At 42.0% G+C, this 22849-nt stretch overlaps 2 protein-coding genes across 2 annotated transcripts in view; one reads left to right on the top strand and one right to left on the bottom strand.

Moving 5' to 3' along the window:
- grin3ba (glutamate receptor, ionotropic, N-methyl-D-aspartate 3Ba) overlaps positions 1-1006 on the bottom strand; it is a 36759-nt gene extending 35753 nt beyond the window's left edge. Inside the window, 1 exon segment of the mRNA XM_048252012.1 lies at positions 193-1006. Within this exon segment, the coding sequence (XP_048107969.1) occupies positions 193-645 (453 nt within the window). The 5' untranslated portion in view covers positions 646-1006.
- Positions 1007-18553: 17547 nt separating this feature from the next.
- cldn11a (claudin 11a) lies at positions 18554-21857 on the top strand. The gene is made up of 3 exons (XM_048249065.1): positions 18554-18999; positions 19326-19490; positions 20502-21857. The coding sequence occupies exons 1-3, from the start codon at positions 18774-18776 to the stop codon at positions 20753-20755; spliced, it is 645 nt and encodes a 214-aa protein (XP_048105022.1). The 5' UTR covers positions 18554-18773; the 3' UTR covers positions 20756-21857.
- Positions 21858-22849: the final 992 nt, after the last annotated feature.

The raw sequence follows: 22849 nt of genomic DNA, 5'->3' as shown, positions 1-22849 counted from the left end.
AAGGTAAACACACATTTGTGGATATGTACTGTAAGCAGCTGAGTGTAAAATTTAGCTAGATATGGAAGGTCACCAGTTAAAAATATTACATTTTCAAAATCTTTTATGAACTTTTACATATTCTTTACATTTTATTTTATTTTTCATTTCACAACAGCGCTCGGACATAAAACTCACTTAAACAATCCTTACCTCAGTTCTTAGTGGCTCTCCTTGTTCAATAATACTGATGAATGGTATTTCCAAAAATGTGGACATAAACTCCACTTGTATGAGCTCTTCCTGGGTCTGGGGAAAAGCGAGAACGGCAGAGACTCCCTGCACGACTATGTCCTGGCAGACACATCTGAAAAGGGATTCGGGGTCTCCGTTTTGAGGCTCCCGAGACAAGACCTCCAAGCTCAGGTTATAGGGTAAAAAGTTGTTTCCAGTTTGCCGGAGGTGGACGAGGGCGCGGTTCAGGGCAGACTGTATCCTGGACGGCTGACGAGTCGGCAAAAGCGCGCCCAAGCGCACGGTGTGTCCTATGCGTGCCAGGATGTGGCAGGGTTGCGGATGGAGATGACTGGGGTAGATAAACGTATGGAGAACGACTTGGAACCCGATGTGAAGGTATGCCAAGAATCGTGAGAACACTAAATTCATCCTGCTCCTTTCGCAACTGGAATGAGGTCTCGACAGAAGATGGCATCGCTCTCTTTCTCTCGTAGTTCAATTTTCTTGTCCTCAATTGTTTGTTAATGTTGCCGACACCAGAAGTCCGGTAAAACGACTTGAGCGTGGGTAAAATGTGCGCCCGGTTTGGGGACGAGAAAAGCTACCCGCTGGATAGACGAAGCCCCGCGCCACTGCCATTTCCCCTGCTTCTATGAGACCGCTGGCGGACAGTTTGAAAGACTACCTTCAGTAAGACTTGCAGCCCCGATATGCTGCCTGTGACCACGTCAGGCAAGAATTAGTTGAGGGTGCGTTAGGATCCACACCCCCTTCCGCCCTCTGTTTTAAAAATCACCTTTCTCATGCAGCCACTTGAGTTGATGGTGCAGCTCCTTGCACAAGCAGCAGCGCTCTCCAATGTTTAACGCATAACAGAAGTGACTGAGTCTCTGGTGCTTTATGATTATCCAAACTGAAGACATTATACGTAACGTATGTTTTTGGTAAGGATATAGATTACATATGAACTTTCATGTGTAATATAATGTAATGCTTGATTCGTATTTATATCATCTTTTCAATTCAAAACAACTGAATTTTGATACAATTTGAGGAATTGTCTTGCAGACTGAGAGCAGTGTGATAATTGACATTCTTTATTTTGCAAATGTGCACTCTTTGGTGTCATGCACTGGCTAGAGGGCTTTCTCATTTCACAACCAATATTAGTGTGCCAGATGTTTTACCGGGAATGTCATGATCCCTAGCACTACATTCTCGAGGCTCAACATCAATTATCCAAATATCACCACAAGTGCCATCTGGTTCTGCACTTCTCTCTGTTACTCTGTATACATTTGAATTTTTTATGAATGAAGCTTCCACTGATCACAAGTTACTCCGCCACATCTAAATGGCGTACGGGATTTGCATGTTTTGTTGAGAGCCATGGCATACCAAGCCCATGCTTTGACAAAGTTGCGTATAGGCCTACATTTCAGGGCATTTTGCTCTCTGAGCTCTATTTGGCGTTAATAATGATTCGGGTGTCAAAGACTAATTGAGGATTACGGCACACTGGGTGAACATGAGCCATGTGACCCGTGAACAAATTAAGTGGACTCTCCAGCCTTCAGCAGACATTACACATCATGCGTGACGCGACGCAAATGCCGGAAGGCGTACCCTTCTCCAGCAATCATACATGGACAATTCAATTCCAATGACACCTCTCCGACTTTTAAGATTATATTGGCCTACGTTTTCTCTGCTGTGAGATGTAATCTCTGTCCGAGTTCTGACGCCGAGATGACCTTGATTTATTCATGGGGAGGTCTGCTCAACAATAACATGTACCTTTGTGATGCTCGTGTGGTCTCTCCCCTCCCCGGCTCGGCTGCATCAAAAACCTGTCAGATCTGTCAGGGAGGGCGCAGCATTCCACGCTATAAATGCAGTGCATGAGTTATTCAGGGGGAAATTGATGCCGTTTCAGGACCGGCCGGGAGGAGCAAACCATTTTCACTGGTGTGATGTTGCTTTCAGCAGTCTTCATGTGCATGAGAGGCAGTGGTGCCTGTCATTCAGACCCATGCACAACAGGCTTCAGACTCACATGTGGTCTCCTTTTCACTCAAATTGGACCAGAATCAAAAGTGTGTCCTCCCTCAACACACCAATAGGGTTTGTGTTTAACTGATTAATCACTTATCAGAAAGTCAATTAAAAGAGACCTTTATCTCCCAGGGATTACCCCCACCTCCCTTAATTTGTATGAGGCTTTCCATGTAGATAATCCCTCCTTTCCTACTTTCACGCTCCCCGCCTCTTTAATTATGACTTGGACATACATGAATTGGGGGGAGGGGGCACCTACAGCGCTTGAACTCTTTTCATGTCATTCACCGCGTCACCATAAAGGTTTTTGGAATGGAAATCAGCCGGGCTCTCTCGCGGAGGAGCTCGAGCTCCATCCACGGGGTTTAGAACCGTAACGACTCGTGGCTTCCCGAATGCAGACTTAGGGGCCAAGATTAGCTCAAGACCGGAGATGCCTGCGCAAAAACTGGGTATCACAGCACTCCGTAATCCTCCATAATGCCACGGAGGAGACACGCTGAGGGAAGGCTGGTTTTAAATGTCAGTGAGGAGCCTCTGTATTCGTGGCACACCCAAGTTGACTAATTACTCCATTATCAGCCAGGCTCCTAATGAATGGAATTGTGTGGTGGCTTTTGAAGGACACTCATGCGCGATTGTGAACATGTCGCAATTATCTTGCAATAAAACCATTGACAGAAAAATAATAAAATATATTGGCAAGGGAGAAAAATGCATTGTATAATGCCTGGTGCCAAAGGTTGCCAAAGGCAATGCACATTGCAAGCCTTGTTTTGCGGTTGTTTTAGATATTGTAGCTTAACATTGCCAAGTTCAGAGAAAATACTCGAAGAATTATGTCAGCATGACAACATCTGTCAAAGAAATAGTAAAGAAAACGTTGCGTCTGAAATAATTTCATGTAACTTAGAACAGAGACCAAATGAAGAAAGAATATTTGAACATTTCTATTTTTTTCTGCCCAGAACGTGGCCAGGCATAAGCACATTGGCTGGTCCTCAGCAGGAGGCTATCTATATGGAACCTCATTAAATAGGACGGGACATTTTCATGTCCACTTCACTCTATCTCATTGCATGACAGTGATTTTGTGGATAAATGTTAATGAGTTTCATGATGTTAATTAACTTTATGGTTATTTTTGAGGTGAGGGTGTGTATGAGTGGGATTGTTCAAACAGAGACATTTTGCACAGTATAAAGGCAAATTTTCACCAAAGGGAAGCATATCTCTGCAAAATGGACAATGTACAGAAGGTGTACCTGGGCAGCACATATTTGTGTCTTTTATGGATCTCAGTTACTTGTTGCTGAAAAAGGGTTCCCTCTGACAATCACAAAATGACAATGAGTGCACCATGGTGAAGTATAATGTGCAGAACTCCACATTCTCTGAACTATTTCTTCTTCTACATAGCAGATCACATCTTTCCCCAAGGTAGTTAAGATATCATTCTTTGAAAGTACTTCATTCTAATTCATCTACTCATCCAGTTAAGGAGATACAACAATTCTCATCATTCCCACTACATTTATTAGTACTTTATGAAAGACATTCTGATGGATTCAGACATATCACACAGTATAAGCACATCAAAGTGAATATTCTTACAGGGGCATGTTACCCCACTCTTCCTCATAATTGGGTTCGAGAAATGAGAGGATTTGGCGGGGGGATACTGGATAGTGTTAAGCACACATCTGTGCTTGTTGCAGGATTGGCTTCCATTTCATTCGCAGTTCACAGAATAAGCTCTGGCACAGTGTGCAAACATGCTTCTCTAGTTATATACATTCTTCAGTATCCCCAGCCTGAAAAAGGGATGGACCACTTTGAAATATGTTTACCTGTGAATGCATATCGATATGCTAATGCGATTAATCATCAGGATAAGTAGAGGGTACTGTTTGTTTTTTTATTAATATTTTTTTTTCAGTTAAAGAATGAATTTAGAAGAAGTGTCGTGGCACACTCAGAACTTCAATATGCAGTTATTTATTAGACCAACGTTTCGGCTTGCCTTCATCAGGGTCATTTTCATGAAGGCGCAGCCGAAACATTGGTCTAATAAATAACTGCATATTGAAGTTCTGAGTGTGCCACGACACTTCTTCTAAATTCAAGTCTTATGTACCATCGTGAGCACCTCACAATGTGTGTGTTTACCATCATCAAACAAACAGTTAAAGAACGAACCATGATAAATGATTTGCTATGTTGTCAGTGACTGGTCAGTGGAGATTTACAGTAACCACAGAATATGCTGGCCTTGCCTTAAAATCACTTTTAGTGTTTTAGTCATGTAATCTGACAAGCAGTAGTGCTAAGCAATAGTGTTTATTTCCTAACATTGTAGGAATGAAAATAGATGATCAAGGGAAGCAGTAAGCAAGTGCAGTTAAATGAGCAAATAACAGCCTTGGCATAAGAACCCATAAGATGAAATGAAATGATGGAGCCCAGGTGTGTTCACGGCCCAGAGTGGATGCCTGACTCAGAGCCATGTGTGTTCATTGAGATGGCTCATTGTGCTGAGGTGGAACAATTTCCCGAGGAATCAGTCCCGGTTAGCGGCGTCACGCTCGCGTCCCCTCTCTCCCAACTCCACGTGTGGTGCTAATGAAGCGGCCACCATTCATGCAGCAAGGCCTGCTGATTCCCCATACCCTCTCCCGCCTCTGGCCCGTGAGTGAGTGATGGCCCGATCGATTCCCTCACAGGTGCCATCATGCAGGACGGAGGCAGGGCCAAAATCTTGTTTGACTTTGTGTTCACTATAAACTATAAATTACAACAACACCCCGGCCCACTGCCGCCACCTCTTCCCTCCTTGCTCCCAGATCCATGACAGCTGAGAACGTCTCCACACGTCACTAAGTGTGAAAGTAATATATGTCTCCATGTCATGCTTCCTGTAATTGGAATAGCCAACTAAAGGATAATAGAAGGCCTTGATTGTGATTATTCAGCAGCCCCAGGCATCCAGGGTCATTCTGAGTATAGCGTGTCCCCGTCCCACCATTTTATATTTTATATATATATTTTTTTTTTTAGACCTTGATCATTATTTTAAACTGCTCAATTGATGAAATGACCTCAGACACTGGGGAATTCTAAACATGTCAACATTGGGGCACAGTCGAGTCATTCCCACAAAGCTTGAACAGGAAACAGGAAGTCAAAAGACAAACAAGAGCTTGAGCAACTTCAGCAAATGCTGTTCCTCCATTGCCAGACTCTACTCGCAATACTGGAGACATCTTTGAGGTTCCGGGCCCTCAGAAGTGGAGTTAATTGAGGTCATGGTGGGGGTCACACTGGCAGAGATGCAAGGGGCACTTTGAATTTTTCCTTCAAAGATACGCTTCTCTGTTCTTATCATTCACTGTTGCACACTCTTCATCTTAATAAGCCAGATACTCAGTCTCTGTGAAACTCCATTTCCAACGGTCAGATATCTAAGACTCAGCACATACCTGTTTACCTCCCATTAGAAGAGCAAAAAAAGACAAGTCAATACCCCTAAACTGTGATGGACTGAAACAAACTTGGGGAAGCCATTAGATATAGTAGATGAAATATGATTAGCCCTTGGTGATTGACCTGTGCTCTCGCTCCTCTGAGAGTGATTTGTTATCTGACCTTTCTGGCCTCTGAGGTAAGGGAGAACAGGCGGATGCGCTCATGCACTGTGCATGAGTGATGAGGAGCGGTCATGCTTGCCTGTCGTCAGCCTGACCACCTGACCTTTCCACTCCTCGCCTCCTGATACAGACTCAGTCAGCTCTAGTCGCTAGGCACCTGTGTGTGCTGAGCCTATTGATATGCACACTGCCAAAGAGCCAACTGTAAAGACAGCTATACACACACACACACACACACACACACATCCATTACAGGGAAGATTTTCACTTGTTCAGCTAACATTAGTTATTGTGTGTTTGACAGACATGATCAAATGCAATGAAATGCCTGATTAAAGGCAGGCAGCATGACCTAGATGAAGACTGGCTATAGCCAGATTAGCTAAGTAGCTAGAAATACATTAGCAAACCTGCACACTCCTCTCTTCCCCTCTCAGCCCTTCATTCCCCCAGCCATCACCTGACATCCTGGAGGCTTATTCCCTGATGCCGTGCTTCACTGAGCATCTGGTTGGTTCAAGGCAGAGGCTGGTTGAGAAATTTGATAAGAGACATACTTCTACAATGCTGTGTTGTACAACACCAGTAGGCCTGGCTAACTGATGCTATTGGGAACAAAAGTGCACATTATGCTGCACATTTAACATAACACAGACACTTAACATTACATACAGCAAGTTTAAAATGGATAACAACTAAATATATCTAAGCCAGGTGTGAATACATGTTTTATCTCTGATTTGGATTACTGCCATTCACACACCTGGGCTGCTGAGCTCATCAATACCCCTCCGTTGTATCTGATTGGTTAACAGAAGACAGATTAATCTTCTTTATAGTACTTTATCATCACTGGGTTGTTGACCTGTTGAATGAATGTTCCCATGTTAGTGTGTAATGTTTAGTCTTAGCCATAAATCAGTTTAACTACCTCTTGTGCTGATTCTCTCATTGACGGGTATGTCTATCATTAGTATGTGTTGCATGTGTCTGTCACTATCCTCGTGTTTACCTGTATTGTGTCGGTGTCCTTGTTTAGATAAATGACTTGGTACAGCCGATGATGAGTTCCACCTCCCGATGGCTGAATCAATACCATAGTGAATGATACGTGTGGAACAGCTCTATCCCCTTTACACCATGAAATGAGTCAGCTGGTTTGTGTACAAAACCTCAGTCATCATCTGTGAATGCTGGAGCTGCGTCTCCACACAACGGGATCAGTATTTCCTGTTTACTGCAGCACCTACACTGCAAACGATCTTTCCCCGCTAAGAGCCTATGCGTTTTGCTGGGGGAGTTTATGAGTTTTGGGGCCATACTATCATCAGTCAGACACCCTGCTGTGGTGGGTGCTGATTCATTTTAGAGGATCGTAAAAACAAGCTATTCAAAACTGTCTAGACATTTATCTCTCTGTGCATTAATTTAATCAGCAGTTGCAGCCAGATCTTAAGGACTTCTAATCAAGGATTATTAGAGTATGTTGTCTCTGGAGAAGGCAGTTTTGTCTCAAGAGAGCAATGCTGAAGAGTTTCTTGACCTCACAAGCCGACCGCATTTTACTCACTTTTTACCTTTTCCAGACGGATAAAAATTAGTGCTTCAGATATGAACTGCAAACTCGTAAAAGTGGAAACTGTGAGAGATTACAGCTGCCTCCGAATTATCCAATACCACTGACAAGAAGTTTATGCACTTTGAATATAAACATTGCAACCGCAACAAGTAAGTGCCTAATAAACCAGGGGTGGAGCTGGGGAGGGTGCGACAGACCACGTTGGAAACAGCACTATAGGCCTACACACTGCCATTTTTTAAAAAAAAAAGGAGATGCCACTATTGCTGCTATCAGAATGGAATCTAACATATCAGCCTAATCCATTTAAATTAGAAAATGTAATAATGCAATATTGATACAGTCACTTACTTTTCCCATTAACGATGATCAAGATCTGTGTGCCCTGCTGATCTGCTATCTGGCGCCCAGTGCCATTCCATCTTGATTTGCCACTAATGTTTGGAGCGCACTCATCTTTCCCTCAATCATGAGAGGTCTCGACTAATTAACTTTGTCAACATCGTTCTTGTCTCATCAGTCCAGTAAATTGTGAGAAATTACAAAAACCTGAGCATTTGGCTCTGGAGAACACAGCCAGAGAAATCACCAAAACACAGAAACACATTAATCTGTGCCGACTGATCCCCCATCCCCCGGAAACTGGAGGGGAGTGACCTGAGCACTGTGCCAGGTACCTCACCTGCATTAGTGCTGGTCTGGAAATATGAGGGTAAAGAGTCCAATCTGAGATCACTAGCCTCTTAATAAACGTGTAATGAGTGTTCAAACATTATTTGACACGTTACAGTGGTGTCATGGTTCACCATTTGACGATACAGCAATAACAAAGTGTGAATGTGCCTTTCATTTGAAATGAGAAATCCATTTTAGGCTGTGTGGTATTTAGTATTGATATTTTGAAGGTTTTTAATATTGCTGTTCACACATACATAGATATATAGCAAGGGAGAGCTAAAATGAGAGAGAACATTATGGCTTCCTGTCAGGATTTTTGTTGTTCAGATTTGCCATATTTTCTGAAACCTGTATTTTTTCCCATTCTGTCACAGCCAGAGCTGTCTTGGCAGATGCAAGGCTGAAATTTATCCATTAAGCATGAATTTCACAGCCTCCAGTGTTCCATTCATTTTAACATGGCTCTTTGAATAGCAGAGAATAGTTCTTAACTTAACTCAAAGAAATGGAACTTTTTCCAGTGCCACTGAATTCCTCATATATGAGTCACTAGTGGTTCAATTAAAATACTCCAACTCTGGGCCCCAAGGTCTTGAGCCATTCAGCACTGAGCTGGAGAGATGCTGGATGGCTGACAATTACCTCTTGATGAGAAGCAACACTGCTATATGACTGAGATTGAGAGAAAAAGGGTTACATTGCATTCATGACAATGCCAGTAGCCATGTTTAAAAACAGAAATGAAGGTTTAGTATGCAGTATGTGGCATGATGTGCTCTTAATGAAAGATAGAGACTGGCACACATGCCGTTGGGTGGCATAACCAATATGTTTGGAAAAGAATATTGCTGCAACATGCACCTTCACAAATAGCAGGGCAAATTAGGCTTGCTGCAAATGATGAAACATGTCCAGTCAAATTATATTTGCTGAGAGTCCCTTCCTATGCTGCCCATTTGACCAGCGTGTTTGTTTGGGTAACATATCGGAAGCCTGCTGATCCTGCATTGTTTCTCATTAACCCAGTGCTGCTGCTGCTGTTGTCTGTGCTTTTGCCAGGAGCGTCTCATCTGCTGCTATATGTGGCTCTTCCCTTTGATGTGCATGTGCTTAGAGAGACAGAGGAGCTGAAGACATGCCCAAGGCTCTGGATGAGACAACAACCATTAGAGGCTCATACCAGCAGCCTGATTATCGTGTGGTCAGTATTTGTTGTTCATTATTATTGTAACAATGTATTAGCTTGTTTGTTTGTATTTTATTCAAATAAATATGCTCACCAAATCCTTTGATATTCTTGTGTTAAGTTTAATTAATGTAAGGTGTCTACTGTCTCCTAAATAATTTGAAGCTTGCCCCCACTGGTTGATTAGGTTAGGACAAATGATAGGTAATAAAATCACAGTTTTGATGTCAAAGTCCGTTTCATGATGTTTTTTTTGCCAAACCAGGATTTTAGTAGTAATTTTCCGCACACCACTGCTAGCATGACTAGACTGCATGCGGACATCATTTAATGTGTGTTTTGGAGCCCACTGAACCAGCCCCAGGTGTAATTGCTAAACCACTTGTAACTCATGAGTTAGAGGCGCCAGGGCACCGAAATGTTATGCTTCCCTTGTAAAGGGTGGCGACTCTGACAAATGACACAGAAAACCAACCATCTGGAGCAGGAGGAGAGGGAAGCTGGCCTTGACAAGGTCAGAGACAGGCAGGGCACCATTAAGCTGAAGCCACTCTCGTTACCTGACTCCTCACCTAGTAAATTCTACGAAAGAACCTCGAACACAACAAAGTGTCAACAAGTAATTTTTCAAATGGCCTCCCTTCGAATCCAGATTTTAATAGTTCCTCACACGGCACCAGTCCTCATCAGCGGAGTTCAACAGGGAGTAGGTCTCTGGAGTCATCACAGGGGACAGCCGTCTGTGAGCGCAAAGATAAATTCCCAGAACTCCAGAGAGCTGACCTCCTCCTGCACCTATCTATATTGCCCACTCCTCCCCATCCATCCCCCCCATCTCCCATCCTCCCCTCCAAAAAAGGGCTGCTGATCAACTCATGAGGAAACTGTGCTGGAGATTTCACCACTGCCTCACACACATGCCCACCACCACCACCCCCTCCGCCTGCTCCATTCCATCCTTTAATACCATTCCAGCCTGCGCCATCACTAAATCATCTCAACTGCCCACTCATCCAAAATAGTGGGGATGACTTTGCCTGACAGTGGCTGCAGAGACGGTTTCTTACGTAAGCAGGCTGATGCCAGCTCTGACATTAAGTCTCATTTTAACTGATGAGTCGAAATTAGACACATTATCTTACCGAGGGATAGAGCAACAAATCATTTAACCCCCTATGACCTTCTGGACCAGAGTAATTCATCCGACCCAACAGCAGCTTTGACAGACGCCTAATGGCTCCTAGACTTGGACCGTCCCTTGACATCCCATCATTAATGGGGGCCAAGGGAGCTGATGGAAAGACACCTTATCAAACTGCTCAGTAGATATTCTATGCATTACATTCTCTTAGCTAAATTCCGCTATGCAAGTGCAGTGCCAGTGTGATCAATAACTTTGAGAGTGAGGGAGCTGCATTGACAGTATTAGAGGATTTCAAAAACACAACAAATCTACTGGCCTGGAGAAGTTGATGCTGTACGCAGATTATACTTTATATTTTACAGTATAGTAAGTTTTACAGTGCATTAAGATGAATACTAATACTAAATGCTGATTGGTTTTGCTCAAGGCTCTTTTATGTAAAGTAAATGAAAGCATTTTTAATGTGGGATCTCTGCATTATTATTCAATGCAGTAAATAACAAGCATTAAATGTTGTGGTTAATGCTCTGCTGATAGTTGTTGGGGTTATGTTAATGTAGGCCTACAATATTGGCATTATGAAATACAGCATATAGATACACTCTGACTGTTTGAGTGGTCATATTCAGCATCTGCATTTCCCCCTGCTGCATATATGAATACATATTTTGTCCTCCCTAGATTTAAGATGTCCACTGCTTAGACTCTTCATCAGAACAAATTCTGTCAAATGAATGACAGCTATCTTACATTTTAGTATTCTCACCCTCCCTGAAGACACGGGGCTGAATCAAAGACGCAAGCTGTCTTTAACAAGGTGCATTCCCTGCAGTGCCTCCCTGGGGATCACGGCTGGAAGGCACACAGACCAAAGTCATGAAGAGTGATGATCTGAGGGGAAGATGACAGTCTACCACAGGGAGAATTTGCATCTGTTTATTTGCCTCGGCAGTATTATTGTGTTTGAGGAAGCTCCATTTTGTGCCACGGATCATTATTTGAATAAGCAATTCGGAGCAACAATGGGGTACTATCCAAACTACTTTTTGAAGACCACATTATGTGTTCTGTTGTGTTTTGCTAGTTGATGGTGATGATTAGGTGAACACAAAACAAATGGGTTGCTTTATTTTTGATGCCTCATACATTGTACAACTGTTCATAATGAAGGACATCTGATCTTAAAGAGGTTCAGGAAATTTGATGCATTTTTGTTGATTACCAATGCCTCAGAAAAAGAGGTCTTGGTGGTGCAAGTGTGGGTTCTTAATGTGCCGTGTTTTGAACCATCTTGCTGATCAGCTGTGCTCTGAATAGCAAGAGGTTTTGTCAGGAAAAAATGTAAGGTCTCAGTTAAAGTTCACCAACACATTGCAATGCCATTCAAAAAGAGTAATGATCAATTACTAACAACAGTGAAACATTAGGCATCCATTCTTCTATGCACACTCTCTACTAGCATAGTAAACTTGAAATTGGTTTCTTATGGCACTGGCAAAACAACTTAATGAGAATTTTATATACAGCAAATGTTTATCTTTCCTGACTCAGGATTTGAATGTCTGCAGGGTTTGCAAGTCGGCTGGCACCAACACAGACACATACTCCACAAGCTTCAGATAATGATTTGATAAGGCAAACACGAAAGTAAACATTTATCGAAAAAGAAATGCATCAGATCAGACATTTGCTGGTTGTGAGTCCCTACTTGTGCTTTGGATGTCACCATCCCAGGAGCAGGGAGGAGTATTTAACAGCAGAGCGGGTGCTGAGTCAGTAGATGCATCAGGCCAAGGCTGTCCTGGTAATATCAGACATTGGATCTATCATTCTGAACTCTGGATGTAAATCCATGTAGTTGAATAACCCTTTTAATGGACTTGGCACGCTCCTACCGTGAACCAATAGCACTTCTTTTTAAGAAGATCCTACGCAGTGCTGAGAGCCCTTTTTTCAGTGTGAGGCTTTGGCATGTATTGATTGCTAAGCTGTGTCTATCAGTGTAGATCACAGGAAACGCAATGGGCTTGAAATGCCTGTGTGCCTTTGCTGATGTCATGAGCAATTTGCATATACTGTATAAAGTGTAATGATTTCACTCTGTTATTAAATTAAACTGCTGTTCCATTACTGTCACCATCTTTGAGCATCTATAGCTGCCGATAAAATGGATAGGGAATTCCCTGGTGATGTCTGTGGTTGTCTTGGCTATCTAAGGAAGTAGGATAAATGTTTGTTTATCATTAGTATGCTCTAAGCCACTCTTCAGGCCTACAGGAGTATTTTTTTTAAAGGTAGTGTACTTCACCTCTGTTCAAAAGATTAAAATGCACCCAAAATGACAGACAAGTCTTACAAAATATGGCTGTCACTGTCAGACATAATGATGAATGTTCCAGAGAGAGGCGATCAGCTGTGAACGCCAAGGGATCTCTGTCTGTATTACAGACAGTTACACAAGGCAACGTCTCATTTGATATATCTTGTTCATTTGTTGAACTTTTACAAGCATTCATTATCAGGTGCCGCAGAACACATGCATATTGATATAGTGGCTAGGCTATTAAAACCAACATCGAGCGTCTTCATAAATAATGTATCGAGGCAGAGGAAGCATGGAGGCTATGTAATTTGTCTCTAATCTCAATGTGTGAAATGGAAAACAAAGCTGCTGTTTCGCCCGCCACCCTCCCCAATCTCGCCTTCCAGTTTGCCTCAGATAGCAACCCCATAGGACTTTGTTTTGTTGAGACCTCCACTTTTTTTTGTTCCGTTCACCGCAGGCTGTGTGGCGTTAAAGTTATTATGAAAATCTGAAGGATTGTTGCTCATGCAAAAGGGCTTGGCCATTATGACTGTTGTTGTCAGATGCACGACAGCACAAGAAACAATGACGCAAATAGCTTTAGAACAACAAGCAGAACAGAGCTGAAACATTTGTCATTGTTCAACCTTACAAAATACCAAATGTGTCATGTCTGCAGTTGATTCCACAGTCTGTGTTGAAACACACACGAGACAGACAGGCTAGAGCAAAGATAATTTTCCTTCGTATCATGGATGACTTGACATTTGACAAGCAGAAAATGGTCTTCACGTGTCTCGGGCAAAAGTGGGGGAGACAACAGGCAGTACCATATTGCTTGCCTGTTTAGTCCTTTTTGACACAATGTTCAGGGAACGACATCACCAGAAAATTGCTACCTTTATGGCCTGAATGGGCCATGGGTGGCATCCCATTTTGTTTGTCTTGCTCCAACCTCATACATTGGAGAGAAATACACTGTTTGTCCACCAAATACTTACATATGCATCTGAATCATGCAAAGCACACATCTGGGAGGAACCGTGCATAAGAAGTATGGTAAACAAATCAATATTTTTGTAAACAAACTGTGAAACAGAAAGGAGATCTTAACAAACAGTTGGAGGCTAGGATATGGTTTATCAAGGAATATGATTAAAATAATGAAAATGTAAATCTTATGCTAAGACTGAGTAGATGGAGCGAGCACCGCCTATTTCTGTGACTTTATGTCTACATATTCTGGATTATATCCTCTTTTTTTTCCTGAAAGGGACATATTGGAGCATAATATGTGTCAGAAGGCACAGCTGCTGTAAATCCCATGTTCATGCTTTAAAGCTAGAGGGAGATGAGAGGAAGAGAGAGAGAGAGATGGGTTAAAGAATGGGAGTGAGAAGTGGGGGTTGTGACAGTGAAAAGACAGCAAGCATCATAACCACACATACAAACATGAAGAGTGTGACAATGACAGGGAGACACACACACACACAGAGAGAGAGAGAAAGAGAGAGAGAGAGAGAGAGAGAGAGAGAGGTAGAGAGGAGAGAGAGAGAGAGAGAGAGAGAGAGGTAGAGAGAGAGAGAGAGCAGAAGGAGGAGGAAAGGTGTGTAACCTGACAGATGAAATGTCTCAGATGCATCTGCAGGGGATTGCTTTCCTTGTGCATCCCTGTGCGTCCTCTCCACAATCTATCACCGTGGCTTGTGCTAATTACCACACAGACGCTACAGCCCACTGGAGGAGGGAGCGGGTACTTGTCAAGAGCATACATCACCTGTTTGGACATCAGTTAGACCTCACCTCCCACTGCTCCCTGGCCCTGTCCAGCATGGTCAGCTATCGGACTGTCCAACAGGGGGAAAGGGAGGAAACCCTCCCCCTGCTGCCTGCTTGACAACACCATGCTTCACAGGAACACGACAACATGTGTGAGTTGAGTAAGGTTTGAAAACTGAGCATTTAATCTCTATTCGGCTATTATGTTAATTCAACAAGGAGCATAAACATCACTTCATTGTGATTTACATGCAAGCTTTAAATGCAGAAATCCACTCCACTGCAACTATCTTTTAGGAAGAGATTAACTTCTGACTGGTGATCAATCAGGCATCTCACTTACATTTAATTAAGATTTCATCAAAACAACTCATTATGTCACCTAACACTAAAACAGCAGAGGGAGCTGGAGCCGTTGTACAGCTACAGTAGCTGCTGCCATGGCTTTCATCCCGCTAATGTGGGAGCAGTGGCCAGAGTGAAATCAAAGTCGGGAGCTGGCGTGGAGCTGCTCTTAATTACCTTTGAGAGGGGGCCCCACACTGAGCGAGGCTAACCCTGCGTTGACCTCGAGTGACCTCAGCCACCACTCTGTAATCTGGAAGCAGGTTGGTGGGATTGAAGGGCTTGACTTCGGCGTGCGTGGGCACTACAGGGAGAGAGTGACAGACAGACAGACAGCTCTGTGTGACCTTGAGAAGAGCGAGATTCATGCCAACCTCTGGCAGCACAGCTTGAAGAGGAACAGGAACGTCAGACTGCATTCATGAAGGATAGAGGGGAGTAGAGGGGGGCTGTGAGAGAGGGAGAGAGAGGGAGAAAGAGAGAGAGAGAAAGAGAGAGATGTCAAGTGTGTGAGAGAGAGAGGAGAGAGAGGAGAATGATCAGAAAGAAAAATGAAGAGAAATGAATAACTAACTATGCAGAAGGTTGCCATAGAATTTTATAATCCTGAAATTCTGCATTTTACATGCTTGACATCTGCCTAAAAGCAGTGATGAAGAATATTCATTGGTATGGTAATTCCACAGATCTGTTGCTTTTAATTTGCATTTAGTAGGCAGTATTACCCTACGTCAGCTCACGGTGTGGTTAATGAATACATAGGTGTGCTTTGGGAGTTAAAGCTATACAGTCTGACCTTGGATTATTAGTGATATACTCCATAAAGTGGACTGCAGAACCTTTCAGCAGCTTCCTAAAACTTTGGAATAACAACAATAAAAGAAGGTATTTGTGACTGTAATAAAGTTGCCCTTCCCTCTCCCTTGAAGAGTCCCAGAGGAGCAAGACCAATAAAGTCTGTCCAATTCTGACCCATGAGAGGATTCGTTTATGTCCGTTTCTTCCACACTTCCTCAGTCTTCTCTTGAAGACATCCAGCTCACACAGACACAGTCTCCGTGAAAAACAACTTTAACATAAAAGCAACAGTCGACCTCACTATATCTCCTTGATACCTTGAACCTGACAGAGGATCGCTCCAGAGGCAGGCTTTCAAAGAGGAAAAAAAAAAAAGCAATACCTTCCGGTTGTCTCTTGCTGTCAGGTCAATGTCAAGAGACATTTCATTAGCTTAATTTTCACATCTCAGGTCTGACATGCTACTTCACAAAATGACAGATTGGTACAGGGCTTTGAGAAGACCCCCCCCCCACACACACACACACACAAAACATCCACCACAAGAAAAGCTTGACAGTGTGATGGAGATGGACAAGGGTACTTTTGAAACCTTAATATTTGTGATAGCAAAGGCGACATAAAGTAAACATGTCAAACAAATCAAACATGTTTTCCTTGCATTGACATGTGCCTTTAGTTGAGCCTGCTGGCGATGCATCAGACCTATTTGTTTTAGTGAACTGAAATAGAGAGAGCTTACCACACCCCCTACTGGACAAAGAGGAAACCGCCTTATAAGCAAAGGCTGGTGCTGGAAACTATACCACAGTAAAATGTCCTTGTTGTAAGTCTGATGTAAACAAACAATTTTTTTCTTTACATTAAAGTTGTAAAGAATAATCTGTAATATTTTGAGGACATGTCCATAATAGTTGTATCATGTCCATAGGCTACTTCACACAATGGAATGTGTTTAAAACCAAAAACCTCTCTGTTTATATCAGACAGGTGAAGAAACAAATAGTTTGGCCAAAATGCACTCATAAACACACAGAGAGAGAGAGAGAGAAGAGAGAGAAAGAGAGAGATATTCACATCTGGGGTCCAGTTTTGTTCTATCACCTTAAAGCGATGGTTCGGAGTAATTTCACTCTAGGGTCCTTTGCACCATGACCCCGAGCCAAACACCCTCCCAGAACTTGTTTTCCCTTGGTCGAACCCTGGTCGAGTAGTGCTGTCAGAAACGAATTACTTTCTGCAGGCCTAATGGAACCAACTTAGTATCTCGTAAATTACCCCACTAATAATTCCCAGAATGGTATGAAACTTCTACAGTAGTACAACTATGTTCTTTGCTCATAAAATTACTCCGAACTCCGAATCGCTCTAAGTCCAATGGTGCCGACCGTCCCTTTTTCCAGCAGCACAGTTATGAGTTCATTTTCAGAGTCTGTCTGTACACAGACTTCCCACAACAACTATTTCAGAGACTTATACTGCAGTTTGCATTGTGCTGACGTTCCAGACACAATTGTAATACAAAATCTGTGAGTTTCTCCTACTTAGACTATACATAGTGGTTGTTTACTGTAACGAAGAGCTCCAAGGAGGTGATACTTTAATAATCACTTTCTGTCTTACTGAACTAGGTGCACAAGAATGTGATATACCAGTCTTGTCCAGTTGGTCAGGGACAAAACATGGAAAGAGGACATATAGGCTGCTCTTGTGTACCCTTGCATGTTTGTACTGCACTTTTTGAAAGGAAGAACACCAGTAGTGTCCATGAATGAAAGGACACAGATGAAAGCATCACAGCTAAAGCTTTAGAATGCCTCATTCAAGTGACAGATAAAGAAATACTCACTGATAGCCTACTAAGGCCACTTGATAACAGCTTAATATGGCAAAAACCAAGCAGCCCAAGCTACTATAGTATGTAATCCATGCATTAACACACCTGTGACCAAAATTGTTAGTGATATAGGCTACAGACCTGTAGGTGGCAGTCACGCCTTTAAAATAATGGCACTCCTCACCTTGATATTTTTCGTCTTCCAACAACAGTGTGGAGAATTCTGTTGTGGCTGCCAAACGGTTGTAACCGGCTTGTAACGGGTTTATGTTAAAGATCCCACAATATCAGTGAGATGATATGCACAATTGGTAAAGTTATACAGATTTGAATACACATGATTTGAATTTGATTTGAATACATGACCTGGTTAACAGCCAAAGGCTGCAGATGTTTAGAACGGCCACTTATTTTAGCCTATCTCACCAAATGTAACATATAAGTGTGGCTTTATTCCAACGGAAATACCACCAAATGTGGTTTGTATTAGGTTTAGGATTTTCGTCTGTATTTCGTCTGTATTTGCGCCTGTTAGGAGTGGGAGGTTCTTGCCATCCTGTGTCTGGACAGTTGGAGGGACTGGGGTTCTGAGAGAGCGAGATAAATCATTTCGCATAGTTAACAATGGTAACGCTCGATTTCATACAATTCGATTCAACTCGATTTCATACAATTACATACAGCCATATAGCCTATGCGATACTTTGCCAAAACTGAAATAAAACTTTTTAGAGGTGGTTTATTCAAGCATAGAATTCTCTCTCTCTCTCTATCTCTCTCTCTCTATATATATATATATATATATGTGTGTGTGTGTGTGTGTGTGTGCGCGCGCGCGTTAAGGGTGGGAGTGAAAGTTTGTGAATTTCTTTCTGTTTTCGTCCATCTCATTGGTTGAGCGTTTTCAGTCAACTTTTTTTCACAAGTTCTGTTTATAAAACTACTGACAATGAGTAAGATCACAATTTTCACCAACTTGGTGCTCCATCAAATGGGATTACATTTTCTGATAGTTTTCCACACTGCTCTAACTTCTGACCTACAGACGGTTATTAATAGCGGGGTAGTGGAATTACTAGTAAGCTACCTGATAGATTGACGAGTGACCTTTAAAATAGAATTTTAATTTCAAGAGTGAATTATCACACCCTGTTTTTGGCTCTGGAAGATAGTCGTGAGTTGCATTCGAAACATTTACACCATGGCAAACGCCTGTTTGCAGTTAAGCGGTTTTATGGTTAGCTGCATTGGATGGATTGGAATCATAATCGCCACAGCCACAAACGACTGGGTGGTGACTTGTAAATATGGAATGAATACCTGCAAAAAGATGGATGAGTTGGGGGCTAAAGGTTTATGGGCAGACTGTGTGATTTCTACTGCGCTGTATCACTGCGTCTCTTTAACCCAGATTTTGGATTTACCAGGTAAGTCAGCTAAAATATTAGTGTTAGTGTTAGAAAAAAAAAAAACAGCATAGGCATACGCATTAACGAATGTTTTCCAGTTGCTAAATATGACTATGCTCACTCCTATGGATAATTCCATGCAGTCTATTGTATCACACTGATTCACCTGCATGCCTTATTTCAGTAGGCTAGGCTAATATGTATATAGGCTTATCGCGCAATGATTTCTTATGGATAACTTAACTGTAAGTAAAATAGTAGGCGCGTGTTTCTTGCTATAGTTCCTGCGTCCACTGTCAATTTACAGCTCCATTAATTAACCCAAGGTCTGTTTACCTCCGCAGCTTATATTCAGACGTCTCGTGCCCTGATGATCACTGCATCGATCCTCGGTTTGCCCGCCGTGGCGCTCGTGTTGTGCTCAATGCCGTGCATCAACTTGGGAAATGAGCCGGAGAGCGCTAAAAATAAACGGTCTGTGCTCGGCGGGATACTCATCCTGATAATAGGTGAGGAAGCACTGGAGCAGTTATTTTGTTGTTGTGTGTCTGTAGGCCTATTTTGTTTATACACATAGTCGCATAAGCACTTTTGAAATGCTATGAAGCCAAATAAAATGGGAGTTTAAACATGTTATTGGGTGGAGTATAGGCTAGTTAAGTGTACTCTGGCTTGGAAAAAGTACAGTGGTCCCCGCCTGTTTTATTTCCTCCCCTCGGGAATTTAGTACCATGACATGTCTGAATTTCCCTTCTCATCTGGCTGCTATATCAAAATTGCGAAATTTACCAGTAGACAATAGCCCGGTAGGCTACTGTCTAAATTTAAAGTCTGAAGGCACCAGTTTTGCATAAAGGTGAATACAGTTGAATTACATCAACTTCATTTTTTACTCAGAATAATCTGATTTGAGTAAGATGAGACAACTTTTAACATGCCTGTTGTTATCATCGGTACATGCAGTTGTGCAATTGATCAGCTCAATGTTATGGTAAAGATTAGAGGTATTTAACTCCATCTCACCAAAAACAATGGAATTCTGTTCAAGGATCAGTTATTCTCTATGATTAATAGATCATGTCATACTGAGGGGTCATACTCAGAACATGTCAAATATAATAGTTATATCTAGTGCACCCTTCAGGACAACCGGTTGCACAAATGTGGAATGAACAATGAGAACCAAACCCAAATGAGAAACCTTTCATTTTCTAAATCACAGTTGTTTTTACTAGTGCATTCTGGGTAAATGTGCTCAAATGTGTAAGTGTAAATAAGTTGTCTTTATTTGATTAACTTAATTCATGCTGTGACATTGTGAGTTGATGGCACTTTTAAAAATCAATGCAAACTGTGGCCATAGGGCTGAAGTGTAAAGGCATGTGCATGCTTTAGTTCTGAGAATTACAACTTATATAGTCCTAATGTAGGGATGAAGTAGATATATGAAGTGAATGAAACTTTCAAGACAATTTTTCAAGTAGTGAACATGTGCTTTAAATCATCTTATGTCTTCGCAGCCATGTGTGGGATTGTCTCAACTGTGTGGTTTCCAATCGGTGTCCATCGCGAGCAAGGTCTCATGTCCTTTGGCTTCTCCCTCTACGCCGGTTGGGTGGGCGCTGCCTTCTGTTTTCTGGGGGGCTGCCTGATCACCTGCTGCAGCATGGAAAGCCCCGCCCCGTACGCCGACAACAACCGTTTCTACTACTCCAAACAGGGACCCAACACCATTCCACCCTCCACCAATCATGCCAAAAGTGCTCATGTGTGAACGGGCCTTGCAACACATTACCGAGGACTGGAAAGACCCTATGTGCCTCATTGTTCCTTCTCTGTCGCGATTACCACTGAAATGCCCGGTCACCATGGGGCAATTGGACGCTTATTTGGCAAGGAGGGACTTTTTGTGTGATAGACTAGAGCGCTTTCTCATGTCAGGTGCTTGTGTGGCAGAGCGAGGCAGAGACTCAACCTGATGTTACATAACAAACCCCAGCTCCCTGCCAGCACAAGTGCAGCACTGCTGTCCACAGTGAACAAAGGGGACATGATTTTAAAGATGTTTTATTTTATTTGTGGTTATGCTTTATGCAAATTGCAAAAATGTTCCTTTACCTTTAGCTACCAGAATACGGAAGCCCAGTGGTGTGACTGCAAGATACTTTTTTGTGCATAGAGATAATGTATGCTTGTTTTCCTAAAGTGTATGCTCATTTACTAAATTGTACACTCATTTTACTAAATTCTGTTTTCATTTTACATGAGTAAAACTCATTTTACATTGTGCGCTCAATTTCGTAAATCCTGTGCTCGTTTTCTATATAGTGCACTCATTTTACTAAATTGTGGACTCCTTTGCTAAATTGTGTGCTCATTTTACTAAATTGTGTCTCATTCAAATTTGTGGCAGGATTTAATAAAACGAGTGCACTATGTAGTAAAGCGAGTGCACAATATACTAAATTGTGCGCACAATCTAGGAAAATGAGAGCACAATTTAGTAAAACAAACACATAATTTAGTAAAACAAGCGTTCTCTCGATATACAAAAATATATTGCACTGACACCAACGACACAGGCTCTGTAAAGGAAGTAGCATTATTGTTATAGTCTGCATTTTAAATAAATGAAAAGTCAAAATAAAACTAACACAAATCATTTGAAATGTAAGCTAGTTTCCACTTAAATGGGGAACAGAATAGGCTACTTACCTGTCTTTTGAACCAAGATGAATGGTGAATAGACATATGTAACCTCTTTAACATTTTCTATTATATCTACACCAAAGTAGTTTGTGATTTTCTTTATTTATTGCAACATTTGTATCAATTTGTATTTTTTTATTTTTAATAAACAATGTCTTTCACACTCAGATGCCTTTCTGTGTTTATGCAGTTTTGAAAAACTATATCCGCAAAATAGTATCTAGTTTTAATCCATTCTGCAGGAGTTATCTTCTTAATGTCAAGTTTCCACTACCTATCAGTGCAAAAATGACTTATGACTATCTTCCACAACAATGCTGACTGGATGAAGTAAAATTACAAAATACCAAAATGTCCTTCCTGAATATGAACCAGGTTCAACATCCACATTTAAAGGATGTTTTCCTCAACTGGGTTGAAGCAGGTTACATTATATTTCTCCTAATGGCATCAAAGGATCTTAAAGTGTTGACTTTTCCTTCAGTAACTAATTACTGTGTGTGCTTAAGGAATTGATCTCTCTCACACCTGACGAGGTGATCCTACTGACATCGATGAGCCTTGGAATGAATGGTATGTAGACAGGTTTATTGGCATTTCACTGCAAGACAGCTTCCCATCTAAATGCCCTCCTTGTGGACCCGGCCTGTAGACAGGACTTGTCAATGTGCATGCCATACCATGTGATGTCACACTAGATAGCCTATATTCCACTATTTACTCACCCTGGTCATCTGCATAGGAGGAGATGGAGTTAGTCATCGTGACAAGCACGAGGATAACACTGGACATTCCTCTCCAGAAGTCTCTGTTAAATATATTCACCAGGAGTTAAGCACTGCCAGATATTCAGTGGTAATGTTGTGGTGTCCTTTAGCTATAGCTGTTGTTATGGTCGTATGACTCCCAAAGTCTGAAAAGCAATTCCATGTTAGTTCAGCAGTTGCATAGCAGTCAGCCAGTTTGATCGGTGTACACCCAGTGGGTGGATGCAGTGAGTTCTAATTACAGTCTGGCTAAAACTCACTCAAATGCATCACATAACAATATCAAGGCTCACTTTAAATTAAATATATGATTATAGAAGACAATTATGTAAAGTAGCACGGAAAATTCATGGGGCAAGGCTTGGCGACACAACACCTCCGTCTAGTACAGC

Source organism: Alosa alosa, chromosome 1 (assembly GCF_017589495.1).
Source record: "Alosa alosa isolate M-15738 ecotype Scorff River chromosome 1, AALO_Geno_1.1, whole genome shotgun sequence".
NCBI lineage: Eukaryota > Metazoa > Chordata > Actinopteri > Clupeiformes > Clupeidae > Alosa > Alosa alosa.
The sequence above is the reverse complement of the archived record's forward strand: the minus strand, read 5'-3'. Positions and strand labels throughout refer to the sequence as shown.

Excerpts from the sequence above, each read along its gene's own strand:
- cldn11a (XM_048249065.1), top strand. The coding sequence starts at position 18,774 with ATGGCAAACGCCTGTTTGCAGTTAAGCGGTTTTATGGTTAGCTGCATT. Across the intron at positions 19,000-19,325 it reads CCAGATTTTGGATTTACCAG|CTTATATTCAGACGTCTCGT; the intron begins GTAAGTCAGCTA and ends TTACCTCCGCAG. Across the intron at positions 19,491-20,501 it reads GATACTCATCCTGATAATAG|CCATGTGTGGGATTGTCTCA; the intron begins GTGAGGAAGCAC and ends ATGTCTTCGCAG.